This window comes from Zonotrichia leucophrys, unplaced genomic scaffold (genome assembly GCF_028769735.1).
Source record: "Zonotrichia leucophrys gambelii isolate GWCS_2022_RI unplaced genomic scaffold, RI_Zleu_2.0 Scaffold_96_169013, whole genome shotgun sequence".
NCBI classification, from domain to species: domain Eukaryota; kingdom Metazoa; phylum Chordata; class Aves; order Passeriformes; family Passerellidae; genus Zonotrichia; species Zonotrichia leucophrys.
This window is the reverse complement of record NW_026992301.1, coordinates 94,370-111,341: the sequence shown is the minus strand read 5'-3', so window position 1 is coordinate 111,341 and position 16,972 is coordinate 94,370. Positions and strand designations below refer to the sequence as shown.

The following is a 16,972-nucleotide window of genomic DNA, read 5'->3' as shown; positions in this document are numbered from 1 at the left end:
ATCATCATCATCATCATCATTATCATTAATTTTAGAATGTTAGTTTTTATTTTCCTTTGACTTTTTTTTAATCACTATTATCTTTACGATTGATTTCTGCCCATGAAAAAACCTTGGAAAAAGGTCAAAAAAAGGAGTTGTTTTTGTTTTTTCAGTAGTTAAAAAGGAAAATTCAACAATTCCTTACCAGCTTCTTCTGTTATTTTACCTGGAAAGAGACAAAAATCAGGAATTTCCATGGGGCTCTGGGAATTCCGGGGATTTGGGGATTTTTGGGGAATTTTGCCACCATTTATTGCACCCAATTTTGGCCCAAAAATCAGCAGGAAAATGGGGGAAAAAAGAGAAAATTTGGGGCTGGGGAAGGGAACGACTCACCCGGTTCTGCTGCTTCCTCTTCCTCCTCTTCCTCCTTTTTTTCCTCTTTTTCCTTTTCCTCCTCATTTTCCTCTTCCTCTATTTCCTCAATTTCCCCTTTTTCCTCTTCCTCTATTTCCTCAATTTCCCCTTTTTCCTCTTCTTCCTCCTCTTCCTCCTCTATTTCCTCCTCTTCCTCCATTTCCTCAGGGGATTCATCTGAAAAAAGTCAAAATCCAAGGAATTTTGGGGGTTGGGAAAAAAATAAAATAAAATAAAATAAAATAAAATAAAATAAAATAAAATAAAATAAAATAAAATAAAATAAAATAAAATAAAATAAAATCCATACGGGCACAAAGACAGTGATTAAAAGTTCCAAAAAATTCTTAACATTCTATAAATATGTTATAAAAAATATTGTACAGAAAATGTTATAGAAACATGTAAATGATGTTATAAAAAAATAGAGATAATGTTAATTATGTGATCACAGCAACTCTGAATTCTGTAAAATTCCGTAAAATTCCGTAAAATTCCATAAAATTCCATAAAATTCCATAAAATTCCCCAAATTTCAGAGAACCCCACGCACCAACGTCCCCGTCCTTCTGCGCCTCTGCAAAATAAAAACAGGAAAAAAAGGTAAAACCCAAATTCCCAAAGTTAATGATGAAAAAACCCCAAAATGCCCAAAATCCTTTTTGGAAAGAGAACAAAAATCACTCACCGAGCTCCTCCCTCAGTTTTCCTTAAAAAGAGGAAAATTCAATTATTTGGAATTCATGTTTTCCCTTCCCAAAGGAAATAATAATAATAATAATAATAATAATAATAATAATACAAAATCCCCATAGCCAGGTAGAGACTTCATCCTTCTTAATTCCCATTTTTTTAAACATAATTTAATTATTTTTTGGATTTTTTTGCCCAGAATTCCGAGCCCAGGTGGCGGCAGTGACACCACAATTGTGAATTCCCAAAATCCCAGGGATTGCCCCCAAAATCCAGCGGCACTCACGGATCACAGCGTCCTGCTCTCCTGGAAATGAAGGGAAAAGGATTAAAATTGGGATAAAATCCTCAGCTCCTGAAAGTTTAGTCAGGAAAATAAAAAAATTATTTACACCCCTTAACTCCAAAAACTTCAATTTTCATATTTAATTCAGGAAAATTTAATTTTAATTCATGATAATTTAATTTTTTAATTCAAGATAATTTTAATTTTTTCATTCAGGATATTCCAAATTGAGGTACATTTTGTGTTTAGAAATGGGGAGTTGTGCCCCAAAAATGAGGTTTTTTTGGGGCCCACAAATGAGACCCCAAAAAGGGTGTTAATTGTTAATTCCCAATTAAATCAGATTTATAAATTAGTTCCCAATTAAATCAGACAATTTTGGGGAGAGAATTCCCCTTTTCCAGAACTTACGTGCTGCCGATTCCTTCTCCTCTGCACAAAAAATGAAATTATTGCCTCATTAGCACCGTGAATTAATTAATTATTACCATTAATTATTATTTCAACATTATTAACAATTTTTCCCATTATTCCCATTTTTCCTCCAAGATTTCCCTCCCACCTCCATGAATATTTTCCACCCATAATTTTCCCCAAATTTCCCTTTAATTAAGATTTTTCTGCACTTTAATTAATTGGAACTCACCCAGCAGCTCCTTCAGGTGCCCTGGGGGGAGCAGAGGGAAATTAATTAAAAGATTAGAAATTAAAAATTAAAATAATAAAAAACCACTAATTTTTTAATATCTTTCAATATATGGATGGTTTTAGTAATTGTAGGTTTATAAATATAAATTGGTTTTGTTGGTATAGAATATAAATACAAATATAAATGTAAATATAAATTATCAATAATGTAGCTAATATAAATATAAAAGTATAAATATAAATATAAATAAAAAATATAAATATAAATATAAATAATATAAATAATATAAATATAAAAAATACATACATACATATATGAATATAATTAATAAGCATAACTATAAATACAATGAAATTTTAAATTAAATATTTTATTAATATAAATGTAAATATAAATATAAATATAAATATAAATATAAATATAAATATAAATATAAATATAAATATAAATATGACTTACTGATCTCAGCTTCATTTTCCCCTAAAGAAGTAAAAAAAAAATTAAAATAAATATTAATTTAAAAACGCCCAAGATTGAAACAATTCTTGAAAAAATTGAAAAAATCCAACAGCATTAGAATTAACTATTGGAAAATGAAAAACCATAAATAATTGCTAAAAAGGAAAAATCTAAAAAATAATTTAAATAATTTTCCTTCTAATTCCCTCATCCCTAAAAATCTTAAAAATCCAGGAGCTGCTCCTGAGTACTCACGGATCTGGGTGTCCCGGGCCTCTAAATTAAAAATAATAATTATAATTATTAACTTTAATTATCATTATTTAGAATTAAATTTATTATTATAATTAAATTATAATTACAATTATAATCATAATTATAATTAATTACAGCTATGTCTGAATATTACCAGTTTATATTTATGATGCGCTGTATTATTTCAGGTTTTCACCTTACTATTTTAATATTAAACATTTTGTATTTATTTCAGGTTTTGCCCCTCCAAACCAAAGAAAAACCCGAATTTTCCCCCCAAACCTCCCCGATTTTGGTGAAAAATGCCCCAAAAAAAGGAGAAAAAATCCTCACCCAGCTCGGCCTCGTGCTGCTCTGGGGGGAAAAAGGGAAAAAAGGGAAAAATGGGAAAAAAGGGAATTTCAGAGTTGGGATAAAATGGGAATTATTCTGGAATTGGTAACAATTGTTCCATCCTGGAATGGGAAATTCTGCACTTACGAATCTTTTTACTGAAGACCTCTGGAAATGGGAAAAGAGGAAATTGATGGTAATTAAAAATAATAGAAATAGAAATAGAGATAAATAATAAAATAGATAGATAATAATAAAATAAAATAGAAATAAAATAAAATAGAATTAAAAAATAATAAATAAAATAAAATAGAAATAATAAAATAAAATAATAAAATAAAAATAAAAATAAAATAGAAATAAAAATAAATAAATAAAAATAGAAATAAAATTTAAAATTGAAATAAAGATAGAAATCAAAATAGAAATATAGATAGAAGCAAAAAAAAAAGAAAAAATAGAAATAAAATATAAAATATAAATAAAATAAAAACAAAAATAAAAATTAAATACAAATAGAAATGAAAATAAAAACCTAATAAATAAATTAGCACTAAAAATACAAAAGTAAAAAGAAACATAAAAATAAAAATAATTTAAAAATAAAAATAAAAAAAAAAAAAAAAAAATAAAAATAAGAATGACAATAATTCCCCAATTTCCCCCCAAACGAGGATTTCCAGGATCTGCTCACCCACATCAGCCGTGAGTTCCCCTGGAAATGCAAAAAAGGGAATTTTGACCCAAATTTCCCCAGCCCTGGGGGTTCCATGGGGGATTTTTGGGGCAGAAACCCCAAACTCACCGATTTTCGTGTGCCGCTCCCCTGGGGGAAGGGTGGGGTTGGGTCATTCAGGATTCATGAACGAATCATTAATTAATGAATTATTAATTAATGAACTGTAATTAACGGGGGGCAGGCCGGGACTCACCGAGCTCCACCGTGAAGATCCCTGGAACCAAAAACGCCGTGAATTCCCCCAAATTCGGGGCCACATCTTCATTCCCCGTTTTTCCCTTTTTATTTTTTACCCTTTTTTCCCCTTTTCCCCCTTTTTTCCCCTTTTCTTTCTCATTTTCCTCTTTTCCCCATTTCCCCCCTTTCTTCCCTTTTTTTCCCTCATTTTTTTTCCTTTTCTTCCCCTTTTCTTCCCCTTTTTTTCCCCAAATTCAAGCTCAGCCCCCCCAGCCCTGCAATCCTGGGGATTTTCCCCCAAATTCTGTGGAATTTTAGGATATTTTTTCCCCAAATTCTGTGAAATTCAGGGATATTTTTCCCCAAACCCTCTGGAATTAAGGGCTTTCACCCCAAATTCTGCAGAATTCAGAGTGTTTTTCCCCAAAATCTGTGACATTCGGGGATTTTACCCTAAAATCCAGTGAAATTAAGGAATTTTCTCCTAAATTCCCCCAAATTGTCTGGAATTAAGGGATTTCCCCCAAACTCTCTGAAATTCGAGGTTTTGCCCCAAACTCTCTGAAATTGGAGGTTTTGCCCCAAATCCCAGCTCCCCCCCGTTCCCTGGGGCACTCACGGATGGTGGCGTCGCACTTGGCTGAGGGGAAAAAAATTAAAATTTAAAATCCAAATTAAAAAAAAACCAAAATAAAAAACCCTCAAAATTTGGTGTTTTGGCTCCTTTTCCCCATTTTGCCCAAAACTCACCCAGCTCTGCTCGGAGCTTCCCTAAAAACAGAAATAAAGTGAAAAAATTGCAGTTATAGAATTGAGTCTGACTGAAAATTAAATATAAAAATTAATATAGTTTATTTTAGTATAATCAATTTTTCACAATATTTCCATAAATATTCATAAGAAGGAATATATTAAATTTTAAGTGTGGATATAATGAATTTTAATAATTAATACGGTCAAAATATTATTGATACAGCCACAATAATGATTTCAAAGATTGTGATTTTAATAGAATTAAAATTGATAAAATGTATGAATTTATAGAATTTTATAAATTATAAAAAAAAAAGAGGAGGAATTGGGGCTGGGGAGCTGCAGGGGAGGAAATTCTGGGGAATTGGGGAATTTTGGGGAATTTTGGCACTTACGGAGCCCGGAGTCACGCTCAGCTGTGGGAAAAGCACCAAAAATCAGCAAAAATTACCATAAAAGCACCAAAATTCAGCATTTTTGGGCTTTGCTCCACCTCCCCCCGCCTCAAAGCCACAAAATCTCCAAAAATTCCCAATTTTCCTCCCAGTAAAGGGAATTTCCAACTTCCTGTCATTTTTATTTATTGTTTGATCACCAAATCTAATTTTTCTTATTGTCTAGTTTCTTGTTCCAAATTTTCCTGGTCAATATTTGTAATTTTCACACATTTTCCATTCCTGACATTCCCTAAGATTTACTGGGTTTTCAATAAATAAAAAAAAAAAAAATAAAAAAAAAAATAAATAAAAAAAAATTACATAAACAAAAATAAAATTAAAACAAACCAAGAAATAAAATAAATAATATAAAAATTAATAAATTAAAATAAAAAATAAATAAAAGAAATAAAATTAATAATCAATAAATAAAATAAATGAAATAACAATAAGAATAAATAAAAATAAATAAAAGAAATAATTTTATTTCTAACTTTATTAAACAACAGCACTAATTAATAATTAATAAAACACCCACAAACCCCCCAAAAATATTAATTAAATTTCCATACCCAGCAGCGCCGTCAGCCTTCCTGTGGGATGAGGGAAAATGGGAATTAATCCAGGAATTGACCCAAAATTGGGCACTTTGAGCCCAAAACCATCGGGGAAGGAGGAAAAGATTTCAGAAAACTCACGGATCTCAGCAGCGAGCTTGGCTGGGGAGGAAAAAAAGGAAATTTGGGGGTTTTTGGGGTTTTTTTCTCTGTGGGAAATGCAGAAATTTGGGCGAAATTTGGGGGAAATTTTGGGAAATACAGGGAGAAATTCAGGTGAAATTTGGGGAAAATTCAGGGGAAATTGAGGGGAAAATTGTGTGGAATTTGGGGGAGATTTGGGGAAAATTGGAGGAAAACTGGGGGAGATAATTTGATTTATTTCCTATTTCCCCCAGGCCCCGATAAAGTTTTGCCCCAAAAATTGAGGTTTTTAGCCCAAAAGCAGCAGGGAAGGGCACTCACTGATTTTCCGGTCGCGCTCCTCTGGGAGGAAGAGGAAAAAAAAGGGGAAAAAAGCAGGAAAAGGAGAATTATGAGAAAATTCCTTCATTTTGTGATGGTTCCGAGGCGGTCCCAGGAATTGGGATTTTTCCCCCCAAAATTTCCTTTAAAATGAGGATTTTGGCCTTGGACTGACTGAGTTTGGCGCTGGATTCACCTAAAAACAATGAAAGAAAAATAAAAAACAGGAAAGAAAAATAAAAAACAGCCTCAATTCACCCCAAATCCCTGGATATAATAAATATGAAAAAAATCCAAAAAAAAAAAAAAATCCCCAAATCTTCCCTCCCTCCAGTTTGAGGGAATTTTAAATTTCATTTTTATTTTTATTTTTATTTTTATTTTTATTTTTATTTTTATTTTTATTTAACACCCCCCCTGCAATCCTAAAAATCGGGTTTATTAAGGAAAAACCAGCCCTAAAACCACCTAAAAATGCACAAAATTTTCTAATTTTAATTTTTTTAGCCGTGATTTGTATGACTGAGGCCTCGATTTTAATTTCAATGGGAAAATTCCCATTTTAAGCACAAATTTGGGGTAAAAGTTCCCATTTAAGGCTCAAATTGTTCATTTTAGGGAGAAATTGATAATTTTAACGGCAAATCTTTCATTTTGAGGCCAAATCCCTCATTTTAATCCACGAAATTCCTTACCCAGGTCCGAGGTGAGTTTGCCTGGAAGGAAAAAAATAAAAAAAAAGAAAATTCAAATTATTTGGAGTTTTTTTAGGTCTGGATCCGTCCCCAGGGCCCCAAAATCCCAAATTTTTCAGGAGCAGCCCCAAAAACCTCCCGGGGACCCCAAAACGGATGGAAAATGTTGGAATTCAAATTTTTAATGAAAAAAAAGGAAAAGGAAAAGGAACTCACTGATCCTCCTGTCCCGCTCCTCTGGAAGGGAGAGAGGGGGAAAGGAAATCAGAAAATGGGGAAAAAAGGGGAAAATAAAGAGGAAAAATAAAAGGGAAAAAAGGGAGAAAATAAAGGGGGAAAAGAGAAAAAAAGGAGGGAAAAATAGGAAAATAAAAGTGGGAAAAGGGGGAAAAATAAAAGGGAAAAAGGAGAAAAAGGGTGAAAATAAAAAGTCAGAATAAAGGAGAAAATAAATGGGAAATAAATGGGGGAAAGGGGGAAAAGGGGGAAAATAAAGTGGGGGAAAAGGGGTGAAAATAAATGGTAAATAAATGGGAAAAAAGAGGTAAAAACGGGGAAAATAAAGGGGAAAAAGGGGGAAATAAAGGTGGGAAATAAAGAAAGAAAATAAAGGGGAAATAAATGGGGGAAAGTGGGGAAAAAATGGGGAAAATAAAGGGGAAAAGGGTGGAAAAAAGGGAAAAAAAAAGGGGAAAAAAAAGGGGAATAAGGGTGGAATAAATGGGGGTTGATTGAACACAATGTTCTGGAACATTCCAGGGGGAAAAGAGGAAAATCTCTCACCCAGAGCTGCATTTTCCCCTGGAAAAGGAAAAAAAGGAACAAACGGGGTCAGTTTGAGGGAATTAAAGCCCAGCTCAATTAAATCTGAATATTCTGGGCTATTTTTTTCTACCCCCCAAAAAAATCCATTTCCACCCCAAAAAAAATCCATTTCCACCCCAAAAAAATCCATTTGCACCCCCCGAAAAAATCAGTTTTCACCCCAAAATATCCATTACCACTCAAAAAAAAAAAATCCATTTGCACCCCAAAAAAATCGGTTTCCACTCACCCGTCTCCATCCCGGCGCCGCTCGCAGCCAGCCTCGGCTCCGGGCTCCCTCAGCCTGGGGAAAAAAGGCCAGAATTGGGTCAGGAATGGGTTTTCCAGGGAAATCTGGGAATTTTGGGAACGTTCCAGCCCGGGGGAGGAATTTTCCAATTTCCTCAGGATTTCCCAATTTCCCCACAATATTTTGTGCCCATTTTAGTGCTCATTTTTGCCCAGAAAAAGGTACCCGGAGTGTCCATAACTCTTTGTTTTTATTGTCTGATATTGTCCTAATCCAAATTATCTAAATTATTATTACACGAATTATATTATATTATATTATATTATATTATGTTATATTATATTACATTACATTACATTACATTACACTACCTTACATTACATTACATTAATTTACATTACATTAATTTAAATTATATTACATCATATCACATCACATCATATTACATCATATTACATTATTTTACGTTATACTAGACTTTGTCGCGCTAGATTTCTGTATTATATACTGACTTAATTATATGTTTACTATAAATATATAATTAACTATATTACATACCAACTTAACTATATATTTACTATACACTCAGTTATATATTTACTATATACTTAATCATTATACTGTATCATTTTATAGTAGTATTTTAGTGACCATTTCATTACTATTAAACCTCTAAAATCCCAAACCCAGCAATCAGCGTTTTTCACAAATGGGATTCCTGGAGGCCCCCAAGGCCCCGCGGGGCTGGGCCCGGATCGAGTTCCCGCCCCGTCCCCAAGGCACCTCCAGAATTCCCATTTTTGGGAATCCTCCCCAAAATCCCCAAATCATCCCCAAATTTGGGTCAGCACTCACCCAGAGCAGGGTTTGGGGTGGAATTTTGGGGCTTTGGGCCGGGTTTTGGGGCCCGGAGCCTCGGAGGAGCCGCGACAGCTGAGCTGGAACTGGGCCCAGTTCCCAAATTGGACTGGGAGGAGGATCCCAAAATGGGCACGGAGGGAATTGGATCCTAAACGGGATCCTAAATTGGGATCGTAAATGGGGATCCTAAATTGGGATCCTAAATGGGGATCCGAAATGGGGTCCGGGCCTGCGGTGAGGGCAGGGGGCGGCCGGGGACTCTGGGGACACTGGGGGACACTGGGATCCTTTGAGGGAACACCGAGATCCTTTTTGGGGACACTGGGATGTTTTGAGGGACACTGGGATCCTTTTTGGGGACACTGGGACCCTTTAGGGGGACACTGGGATGTTTTGGAGGACACTGGGATCCTTTTTGGGGACACTGGGATGTTTTGGGGTGACATTGCGAGGTTTCTCCCTCAAATCCCCCCTTTCCGTACAACGCCCAGAGGGCGCCGCCATATTTTTCATGCCGACCGCCATGTCGCCGTACGGCTGCACGTCACTTCCGGTTCCTCCGGAAGCGCCACCGCCTCTTTCCGCCCGCGCCGGTCTGAGGGGACGGACGGGCCCGGGCCGAGGCCTCCGCGCATCCGCCGCCATCCCGCGGATCCCGCCGCTCCCGCCGCCGCCCGCCGCCGCCATCCGCCGCCATGACGGAGCAGATGACCCTGCGCGGGACCCTGAAGGGCCACAACGGCTGGGTGACGCAGATCGCCACCACGCCGCAGTTCCCGGACATGATCCTGTCGGCCTCGCGCGGTGCGGGACCATCCGGGAGGGGTCTGGGGGCTGCCGTGAGGGGGTAGAGGCGGCCCGGAGCGGGGGGAACCCGCGGGACGGGGCTGAGGGCGATGAGGAAGGGCAGGGTGAGCATGAGGAAGGGGCAGGGGGTCCCTGAGGGTCTCTGGGGTGACCCCAATGGGTTTGTGACCCCCTCCCCATTGCCCCCTCCCCAGACAAGACCATCATCATGTGGAAGCTGACGCGTGACGAGACCAACTACGGGATCCCGCAGCGGGCGCTGCGCGGGCACTCGCACTTCGTCAGCGACGTGGTCATCTCCTCCGATGGGCAATTCGCCTTGTCCGGCTCCTGGGACGGCACCCTGCGCCTCTGGGACCTCACCACGTCAGTTTGGGGCGAAATTCGGGGTTTTTGGGGTTAGGGTGTCAGGGTCATCTCCTCCGATGGGCAATTCGCTCTGTCCGGCTCCTGGGACGGCACCCTGCGCCTCTGGGACCTCACCACGTCAGTTTGGGGTGAAACCTGGGGTTTTTGGGAGTTTTGGGGCTGGGGTTAGTGTCAGGGTTAGGGTGTCAGGGTCATCTCCTCCCATGGGCAGTTGGCACTGTCAGGGTCATGGGATGGCACCCTGCGCCTCTGGGATCTCACCACGTCAGTTTTGGGGGATTTGTGGGGTGAATTTGGGGTGAAATCCGGGGTTTTTGGGTCAGGGCTGCTCGCCGTGCCTCTCCCGATGATTACAGCTGAGTTCCCACTGATCCCCCCGGGGATCTGAGGACAAGTCCTGCAATGATGATGGGAGACACCCGGGCCAGCAGTCCCGCGGGGGTTTTTTGGGGATTTCAGGGGGTTTTTGGGGATTTTTTGGGGGTGTCCATTGAGGGGATGCAGCTGGAAAAGGGTTGGAATTTGTGGGGTCAAACTCCTCAAATCCCCAAATCTTCCCAGAAACCGCTTTGGTCCAATTCCCACTGAATCAATTCTCACTGAGTCAATCATTGCACATCTATTATCACTCCATTTTTATGGCTGTTTTTCCCAATTAGTGGATATTTCACCCCAATTTCTGCCTGTTTTTTCCCATTTTTCGGATGTTTCACCCCGAATTTCCCCTCAGGGGCACCACCACGCGCCGCTTCGTGGGGCACACCAAGGACGTGCTGAGCGTGGCCTTCTCCTCCGACAACCGGCAGATCGTGTCGGGCTCGCGGGACAAAACCATCAAGCTCTGGAACACGCTGGGCGTCTGCAAGTACACCGTGCAGGTGGGACGGGGGTTTGGGGTAAATCCTGGGGGTTTTGGGTCAGTTTGGGGTCAGTTATGGGGATTTTATGGGGCTGATCCCAGTGGGTTTGGGGTCAGTTTTGGTAAATCCTGGGACAAAACCATCAAGCTCTGGAACACGCTGGGCGTCTGCAAGTACACCGTGCAGGTGGGACGGGGGATTTGGGGTAAATCCTGGGGATTTTGGGTCAGTCATGGTCAGTTATGGGGGATTTTATGGGGCTGATCCCAGTGGGTTTGGGGTCAGTTTTGGTAAATCCTGGGACAAAACCATCAAGCTCTGGAACACGCTGGGCGTCTGCAAGTACACCGTGCAGGTGGGACGGGGGTTTGGGGTAAATTCTGGGGGTTTTGGGTCAGTTCTGATTAGTTTGGGGTCAGTCATGGTCATTTATGGGGGATTTGGGGTTAGTTCTGTGGGTTTGGGGTCACTCCAGGGACAAAACCATCAAGCTCTGGAACACGCTGGGCGTCTGCAAGTACACCGTGCAGGTGGGACGGGGAATTTGGGGTAAATTGTGGGGGTTTTGGGTCAGTTTGGGGTCAGTTATGGGGATTTGGGGTCATTTATGGGGGCGTCCTCACCTGTCCCACCTGTCCACAGGACGAGAGCCACTCCGAGTGGGTGTCCCTCACCTGTCATACCTGTCCCTCACCTGTCCCACCTGTCTCACCTGTCCCTCACCTGTCTCACCTGTCCCTCACCTGTCCCTCACCTGTCCCTCACCTGTCCCCTCACCTGTCCCACAGGACGAGAGCCACTCCGAGTGGGTGTCCCTCACCTGTCTCACCTGTCCCACCTGTCCCTCACCTGTCCCTCACCTGTCTCACCTGTCTCACCTGTCCCACAGGACGAGAGCCACTCCGAGTGGGTGTCCCTCACCTGTCCCACCTGTCCCTCACCTGTCCCACCTGTCCCACCTGTTCCTCACCTGTCCCTCACCGGTCCCTCACCTGTCCCACAGGACGAGAGCCACTCCGAGTGGGTGTCCCTCACCTGTCCCTCACCTGTCTCACCTGTCCCTCACCTGTCCCACAGGACGAGAGCCACTCCGAGTGGGTGTCCCTCACCTGTCCCTCACCTGTCCCACCTGTCTCACCTGTCCCACCTGTCTCACCTGTCCCACAGGACGAGAGCCACTCCGAGTGGGTGTCCCTCACCTGTCCCTCACCTGTCTCACCTGTCCCTCACTTGTCTCACCTGTCCCTCACCTGTCCCTCACCTGTCTCACCTGTCCCACAGGACGAGAGCCACTCCGAGTGGGTTTCGTGCGTTCGCTTCTCCCCCAACAGCAGCAACCCCATCATCGTGTCCTGCGGCTGGGACAAGCTGGTCAAGGTGAGACCCCGTCCAGGTGAGAGCCCCGAACTGGGCACAGCTGGGCACAGCTGGGAGTGCCGGGATTGTCCCCCCTGACCTCACCTGTGTCCCCCAGGTGTGGAACCTGGCCAACTGCAAGCTGAAGACGAACCACATCGGGCACACGGGGTACCTGAACACGGTCACCGTGTCACCCGACGGGTCACTGTGCGCGTCCGGGGGCAAGGTAGGCATGGGACACACCTGGGACACACCTGGGGACAGGTGACACACCTGGGGACACACCTGGGACAGTCAGGGATACACACAGGGTACCTGAACACGGTCACTGTGTCACCTGACGGGTCACTGTGCGCGTCCGGGGGCAAGGTAGGCATGGGGCACACCTGGGGACAGGGGACACACCTGGGACACACCTGGGGACAGTCAGGGATACACACAGGGTACCTGAACACGGTCACTGTGTCACCTGACGGGTCACTGTGCGCGTCCGGGGGAAAGGTAGGCATGGGGCACACCTGGGGGTGTCCCCAATGTCCCCAGTAATGTCCCCAATGTCCCCAGTGATGTCCCCTGTGTCCCCAGGACGGGCAGGCCATGCTGTGGGACCTGAACGAGGGGGTGTCCTGGTTCTGGGGGTGTCCCCAGTGATGTCCCCAGTGATGTCCCCAATGTCCCCAGGACGGGCAGGCCATGCTGTGGGACCTGAACAAGGGGTGTCCTGGTTCTGGGGGTGTCCCCAATGTCCCAGTGATGTCCCCAATCATGGCCCCAGTGATGTCCCCAGTGATGTCCCCAGTGATGTCCCCTGTGTCCCCAGGACGGGCAGGCCATGCTGTGGGACCTGAACGAGGGGGTGTCCTGGTTCTGGGGGTGTCCCAGTGATGTCCCCAGTGATGTCCCCGATGTCCCCTGTGTCCCCAGGACGGGCAGGCCATGCTGTGGGACCTGAACGAGGGGGTGTCCTGGTTCTGGGGGTGTCCCCAGTGATGTCCCCGATGTCCCCTGTGTCCCCAGGACGGGCAGGCCATGCTGTGGGACCTGAACGAGGGCAAGCACCTGTACACGCTGGACGGGGGGGACGTGATCAACGCGCTGTGCTTCAGCCCCAACCGATACTGGCTGTGCGCCGCCACGGGGCCCAGCATCAAGATTTGGGTAAAAAAATGGGGAAATTGGGTCATGGGATTGGGATAATGGGGTTGGGATAATGGATGAGAATGGGGCCGTGATCAACGCGCTGTGCTTCAGCCCCAACCGATACTGGCTGTGCGCTGCTACAGGGCCCAGCATCAAAATCTGGGTAAAAAAACGGGGAAATTGGGTCATGGGGTTGGGATAATGGGGTTGGGATAATGGATGAGAATGGGGCCGTGATCAACGCGCTGTGCTTCAGCCCCAACCGATACTGGCTGTGCGCTGCCACGGGGCCCAGCATCAAAATCTGGGTATGCGATAAAGGTTTGGGTAAAAAAATGGGATTTATGGGATTGGGATTGGGATTCCCCCCGTGCTGTGATGAAACACTGAAATGCCTCCGACCGCTCTGTGGGGAAACCCAGAGGCTGTTTCTGAGCCACCTGGGCGGGGGGATCCAGGGGGGATCCAGGTGGGATTGGGGCAGGATCCAGGTGGGATCCAGGTGGGATCAGGGCAGGATCCAGGTGGGATCCAGGTGGGATCGGGGCAGGATCCAGGTGGGATCCAGGTGGGATCGGGGCAGGATCCAGGTGGGATCAGGGCAGGATCCAGGTGGGATCAGGGCAGGATCCAGGCGGGATCCAGGTGGGATCAGGGCAGGATCCAGGTGGGATCCAGGTGGGATCAGGGCAGGATCCAGGTGGGATCAGGGCAGGATCCAGGTGATTGCTCAGCCGTTCCCACCTGCAGGACCTGGAGGGGAAGATCATCGTGGACGAGCTGAAGCAGGAGGTGATCAGCACCAGCAGCAAAGCGGAGCCGCCCCAGTGCACCTCGCTGGCCTGGTCGGCAGATGGGCAGGTGAGACACCTGGGCAGGGGGCACTCACCTGGGCAGGGGGCGCTCACCTGGGCGGGGGGCGCTCACCTGGGCGGGGGGCACTCACCTGGGCACCCTCACCTGGGCAGGGGGCACTCACCTGGGCACCCTCACCTGGGCAGGGGGCACTCACCTGGGCACCCTCACCTGGACAGGGGGCACTCACCTGGGCACCCTCACCTGGGCAGGGGGCGCTCACCTGGGCAGGGCACCCTCACCTGGGCAGGGGGCACTCACCTGGCAAGGACCCTCACCTGGGCACCGGGGCTGAGGCCAGAGTGACCCTGGGACCCCTGGGTGACACCTGATGACCTGTCAGGGCGCTCCCTGACCCCTGTCCTTGTCCCCAGGACTCTGTTCGCCGGCTACCCTACACCTGGTGCGGTGCGTGACCATCGGCACCGCTGAGGCCCCATCCGGCACGCTCACCCCAGTGCACTCGCTGGTCCTGGGCGGCCAACCGGGCAGGTGAGATCACCTGGGCAGGGGGCACTCACCTGGGCGGGGGGCGCTCACCTGGGCACCCTCACCTGGGCAGGGGGCGCTCACCTGGGCACCCTCACCTGGGCGGGGGGCGCTCACCTGGGCACCCTCACCTGGGCAGGGCACCGGGCACTCACCTGGGCACCCTCACCTGGGCAGGGCACCCTCACCTGGGCGGGGGGCACTCACCTGGGCAGGGCACCCTCACCTGGGCACACTCACCTGGGCAAGGGACCCTCACCTGGGCACCTGGGGCTGAGGCCAGGAGTGACCCAAGTGACCCCTGGGTGACCCTGAATGACCCTTCAGTGACCCCTGACCCCTGTCCTTGTCCCCAGACTCTCTTCGCCGGCTACACCGACAACCTGGTGCGGGTGTGGCAGGTGACCATCGGCACCCGCTGAGCCCCGATCCGGCCGCTTTTCACCCCAAACACGTCAGCGAATGGTTGAGGCCCAATCCTGCCGCTTTTCACCCAAAAATGTCAATAAATGGCGATTTTTGGAGCTGGAGTCGCTGCGTGTTCCTGATGGGATTTGGGGGCAAAAAAACCTCAGAAAGGGGGAAAATGCTGGTGACGTCACTGGGGTGGGATTTGGGGCTGCTCCTCGGTAAATTAATTTTAAAAACCCTCAAATTAATAAAAAATCCAAATTAATTAATAAAAACCCCACAATTGGTCCATGCAAGATGTGAGGAACCTAAGTTAATTTCAAAAAACCCCAAATTAAAGTAAATAATTGCTAGATATTAATTTCTAATAGTGAATAACTGCTAGGTATTAACTTTTGAAAGTGATTAACTGCTAAATATTATTTTTTAAAAAGAAATAACTGCTAAGTATTAAATTTTAATACTAAATAACTACTAAATATTAGTTTTTAGAAGTAAATAACTGCTAGATAATTTTTAAAAGTAAATAACTGCTAAATATTTTTAAAAGTAAATAATTGCTAGATATTAAATTGACTTTTAAAAGTAAATAACTGCCTTTGATACAACTTCTTTAATCTTTATTATTGACAAGTCATAAAACTAAAATCTCCGTTTAATTCTCATTTTTTTAGCCAAAAATATCCCGAACGAGCTCTGAAACGCCAACAAGGAAATTTCCCAAATCCACCAAAATTCAGGGAAAAACGTCAGGGAGGGGAGGGGCGGGGGGGGGAGCTCCCGGGTGGGAAAGGATCCAGATGGAAATAACAAAAAAGGGAAAAAAAAAATAAAATTAAAATAAATTATTCCCAAGCCGAGGAGCTCCAGGGCTGCGGGGCGGGAACCCCGTAAAGTGCCAGAGGGGAGGGGAAAACCCAAAAATCCAGGATTTTCCCCCAAAAAATGGCAAGGAAAGGGAGGAGCAAACAGCAGGGGGAGAACGGGAACGGGGCTGGATCCCAAAAATCCAGGCACCGAAAAATGCGGATTTTGGGAAAGGAGGGAGGTTCAAATCTGACAGGATTTGGTCCAAAATGTGGAAAAACCCCGGAAAGGACCCAAAATTGGACTGGGGGGGGAGGGGGGGGGCAGCTCCCAGAACCGGGACCGGATCCGGAACGGTTCCGAACCAAAATCACCTCTGAAAGGGCGGATTCTGCTCAAATTTAACCCAAAAATGGCTCCAAAGGGGTGGATTCTGCTCGGATTTAACCCAAAAATGGCTCCAAAGGGGTGGATTCTGCTCGGATTTAACCCAAAAATGGCTCCAAAGGGGTGGATTCTGCTTGTTTTTAACCCAAAATCAGCTCCAGAGGGGCAGGGGCAGATCCTGTTCCATTTTAACCCAAAATCAGCTCCAAAGTGGCAGGGGTGGATTCTGCCTGATTTTAACCCAAAATTGGCTCCAAAGGGGAAGATCCTGTCCCATTTTAACCCAAAACCAGTTCCAAAGGCAGATCCTGCCCGATTTTAACCCAAGAACGGCTCCAAAAGGGCGGATTCTGCCCAATCTTAACCCAAAACTGGCTCCAGATGGGAGGATCCTGCCCCGTTTTAACCCAAAACCGGCTCCAAAGGGGCAAACCCAAAACCAGTTCTAAAATGGCAGATTTTACCCCATTTTAACCCAAACCAAATTTCAAGGTGGGTCCTGCCCCATTTTAACCCAAAATTGGCTCCAAAGTGGCAGATCCTGCCCCATTTCAACCCAAAACCAGTTCCGAAGCGGCGCGTCCTCCCCATTTCAACCCAAACCAAATTCCAAGACGGATTCTGCCCCATTTTTACCCAAAACCAGTTCCAAAGGGGCAGACCTTACCCCATTTTA

At 44.9% G+C, this 16,972-nt stretch overlaps 1 protein-coding gene and 3 long non-coding RNA genes across 5 annotated transcripts; 1 reads left to right on the top strand and 3 right to left on the bottom strand.

The window, feature by feature from the left end:
• Positions 1-548: 548 nt before the first annotated feature.
• On the bottom strand, positions 549-1,806 carry LOC135460732 (uncharacterized). The gene is made up of 5 exons (XR_010443289.1): positions 1,790-1,806; positions 1,379-1,399; positions 1,088-1,108; positions 953-976; positions 549-576 (listed from the first exon to the last, which is right to left on the bottom strand). It is a non-coding gene; the product is annotated as an uncharacterized LOC135460732 (long non-coding RNA).
• A 1,268-nt stretch (positions 1,807-3,074) lies between these two features.
• On the bottom strand, positions 3,075-3,901 carry LOC135460734 (uncharacterized). The gene is made up of 4 exons (XR_010443291.1): positions 3,880-3,901; positions 3,769-3,789; positions 3,222-3,242; positions 3,075-3,095 (listed from the first exon to the last, which is right to left on the bottom strand). It is a non-coding gene; the product is annotated as an uncharacterized LOC135460734 (long non-coding RNA).
• Positions 3,902-5,877: 1,976 nt separating this feature from the next.
• Positions 5,878-6,918, bottom strand: LOC135460733 (uncharacterized). Its single transcript, XR_010443290.1, has 4 exons — positions 6,898-6,918; positions 6,378-6,398; positions 6,203-6,223; positions 5,878-5,899 (listed from the first exon to the last, which is right to left on the bottom strand). It is a non-coding gene; the product is annotated as an uncharacterized LOC135460733 (long non-coding RNA).
• Positions 6,919-9,380: 2,462 nt separating this feature from the next.
• On the top strand, positions 9,381-15,215 carry RACK1 (receptor for activated C kinase 1). 2 transcript variants are annotated; one of them, XM_064737649.1, is made up of 9 exons: positions 9,381-9,616; positions 9,814-9,985; positions 10,719-10,866; positions 12,130-12,225; positions 12,323-12,433; positions 13,225-13,337; positions 13,483-13,510; positions 14,098-14,208; positions 15,048-15,215. In XM_064737649.1, exons 1-9 carry the CDS (start codon positions 9,508-9,510, stop codon positions 15,111-15,113), a joined length of 954 nt encoding a protein of 317 aa, XP_064593719.1. In that variant the 5' UTR covers positions 9,381-9,507; the 3' UTR covers positions 15,114-15,215. The 2 variants fall into 2 exon arrangements, with proteins under 2 accessions (XP_064593719.1, XP_064593718.1); XM_064737648.1 differs by lacking the exon at positions 13,483-13,510 and having other exon boundaries at positions 13,225-13,365.
• Positions 15,216-16,972: the final 1,757 nt, after the last annotated feature.

What these genes read in the sequence shown, in the direction of transcription:
- RACK1 (XM_064737649.1), top strand. Translation starts at nt 9,508, where the DNA reads ATGACGGAGCAGATGACCCTGCGCGGGACCCTGAAGGGCCACAACGGC. An exon ending in TCTGCAAGTACACCGTGCAG is followed by an intron (nt 10,867 to 12,129) that starts GTGGGACGGGGG and finishes CCTGTCCCACAG; the next exon opens with GACGAGAGCCACTCCGAGTG. An exon ending in GCTGGGACAAGCTGGTCAAG is followed by an intron (nt 12,226 to 12,322) that starts GTGAGACCCCGT and finishes TGTGTCCCCCAG; the next exon opens with GTGTGGAACCTGGCCAACTG.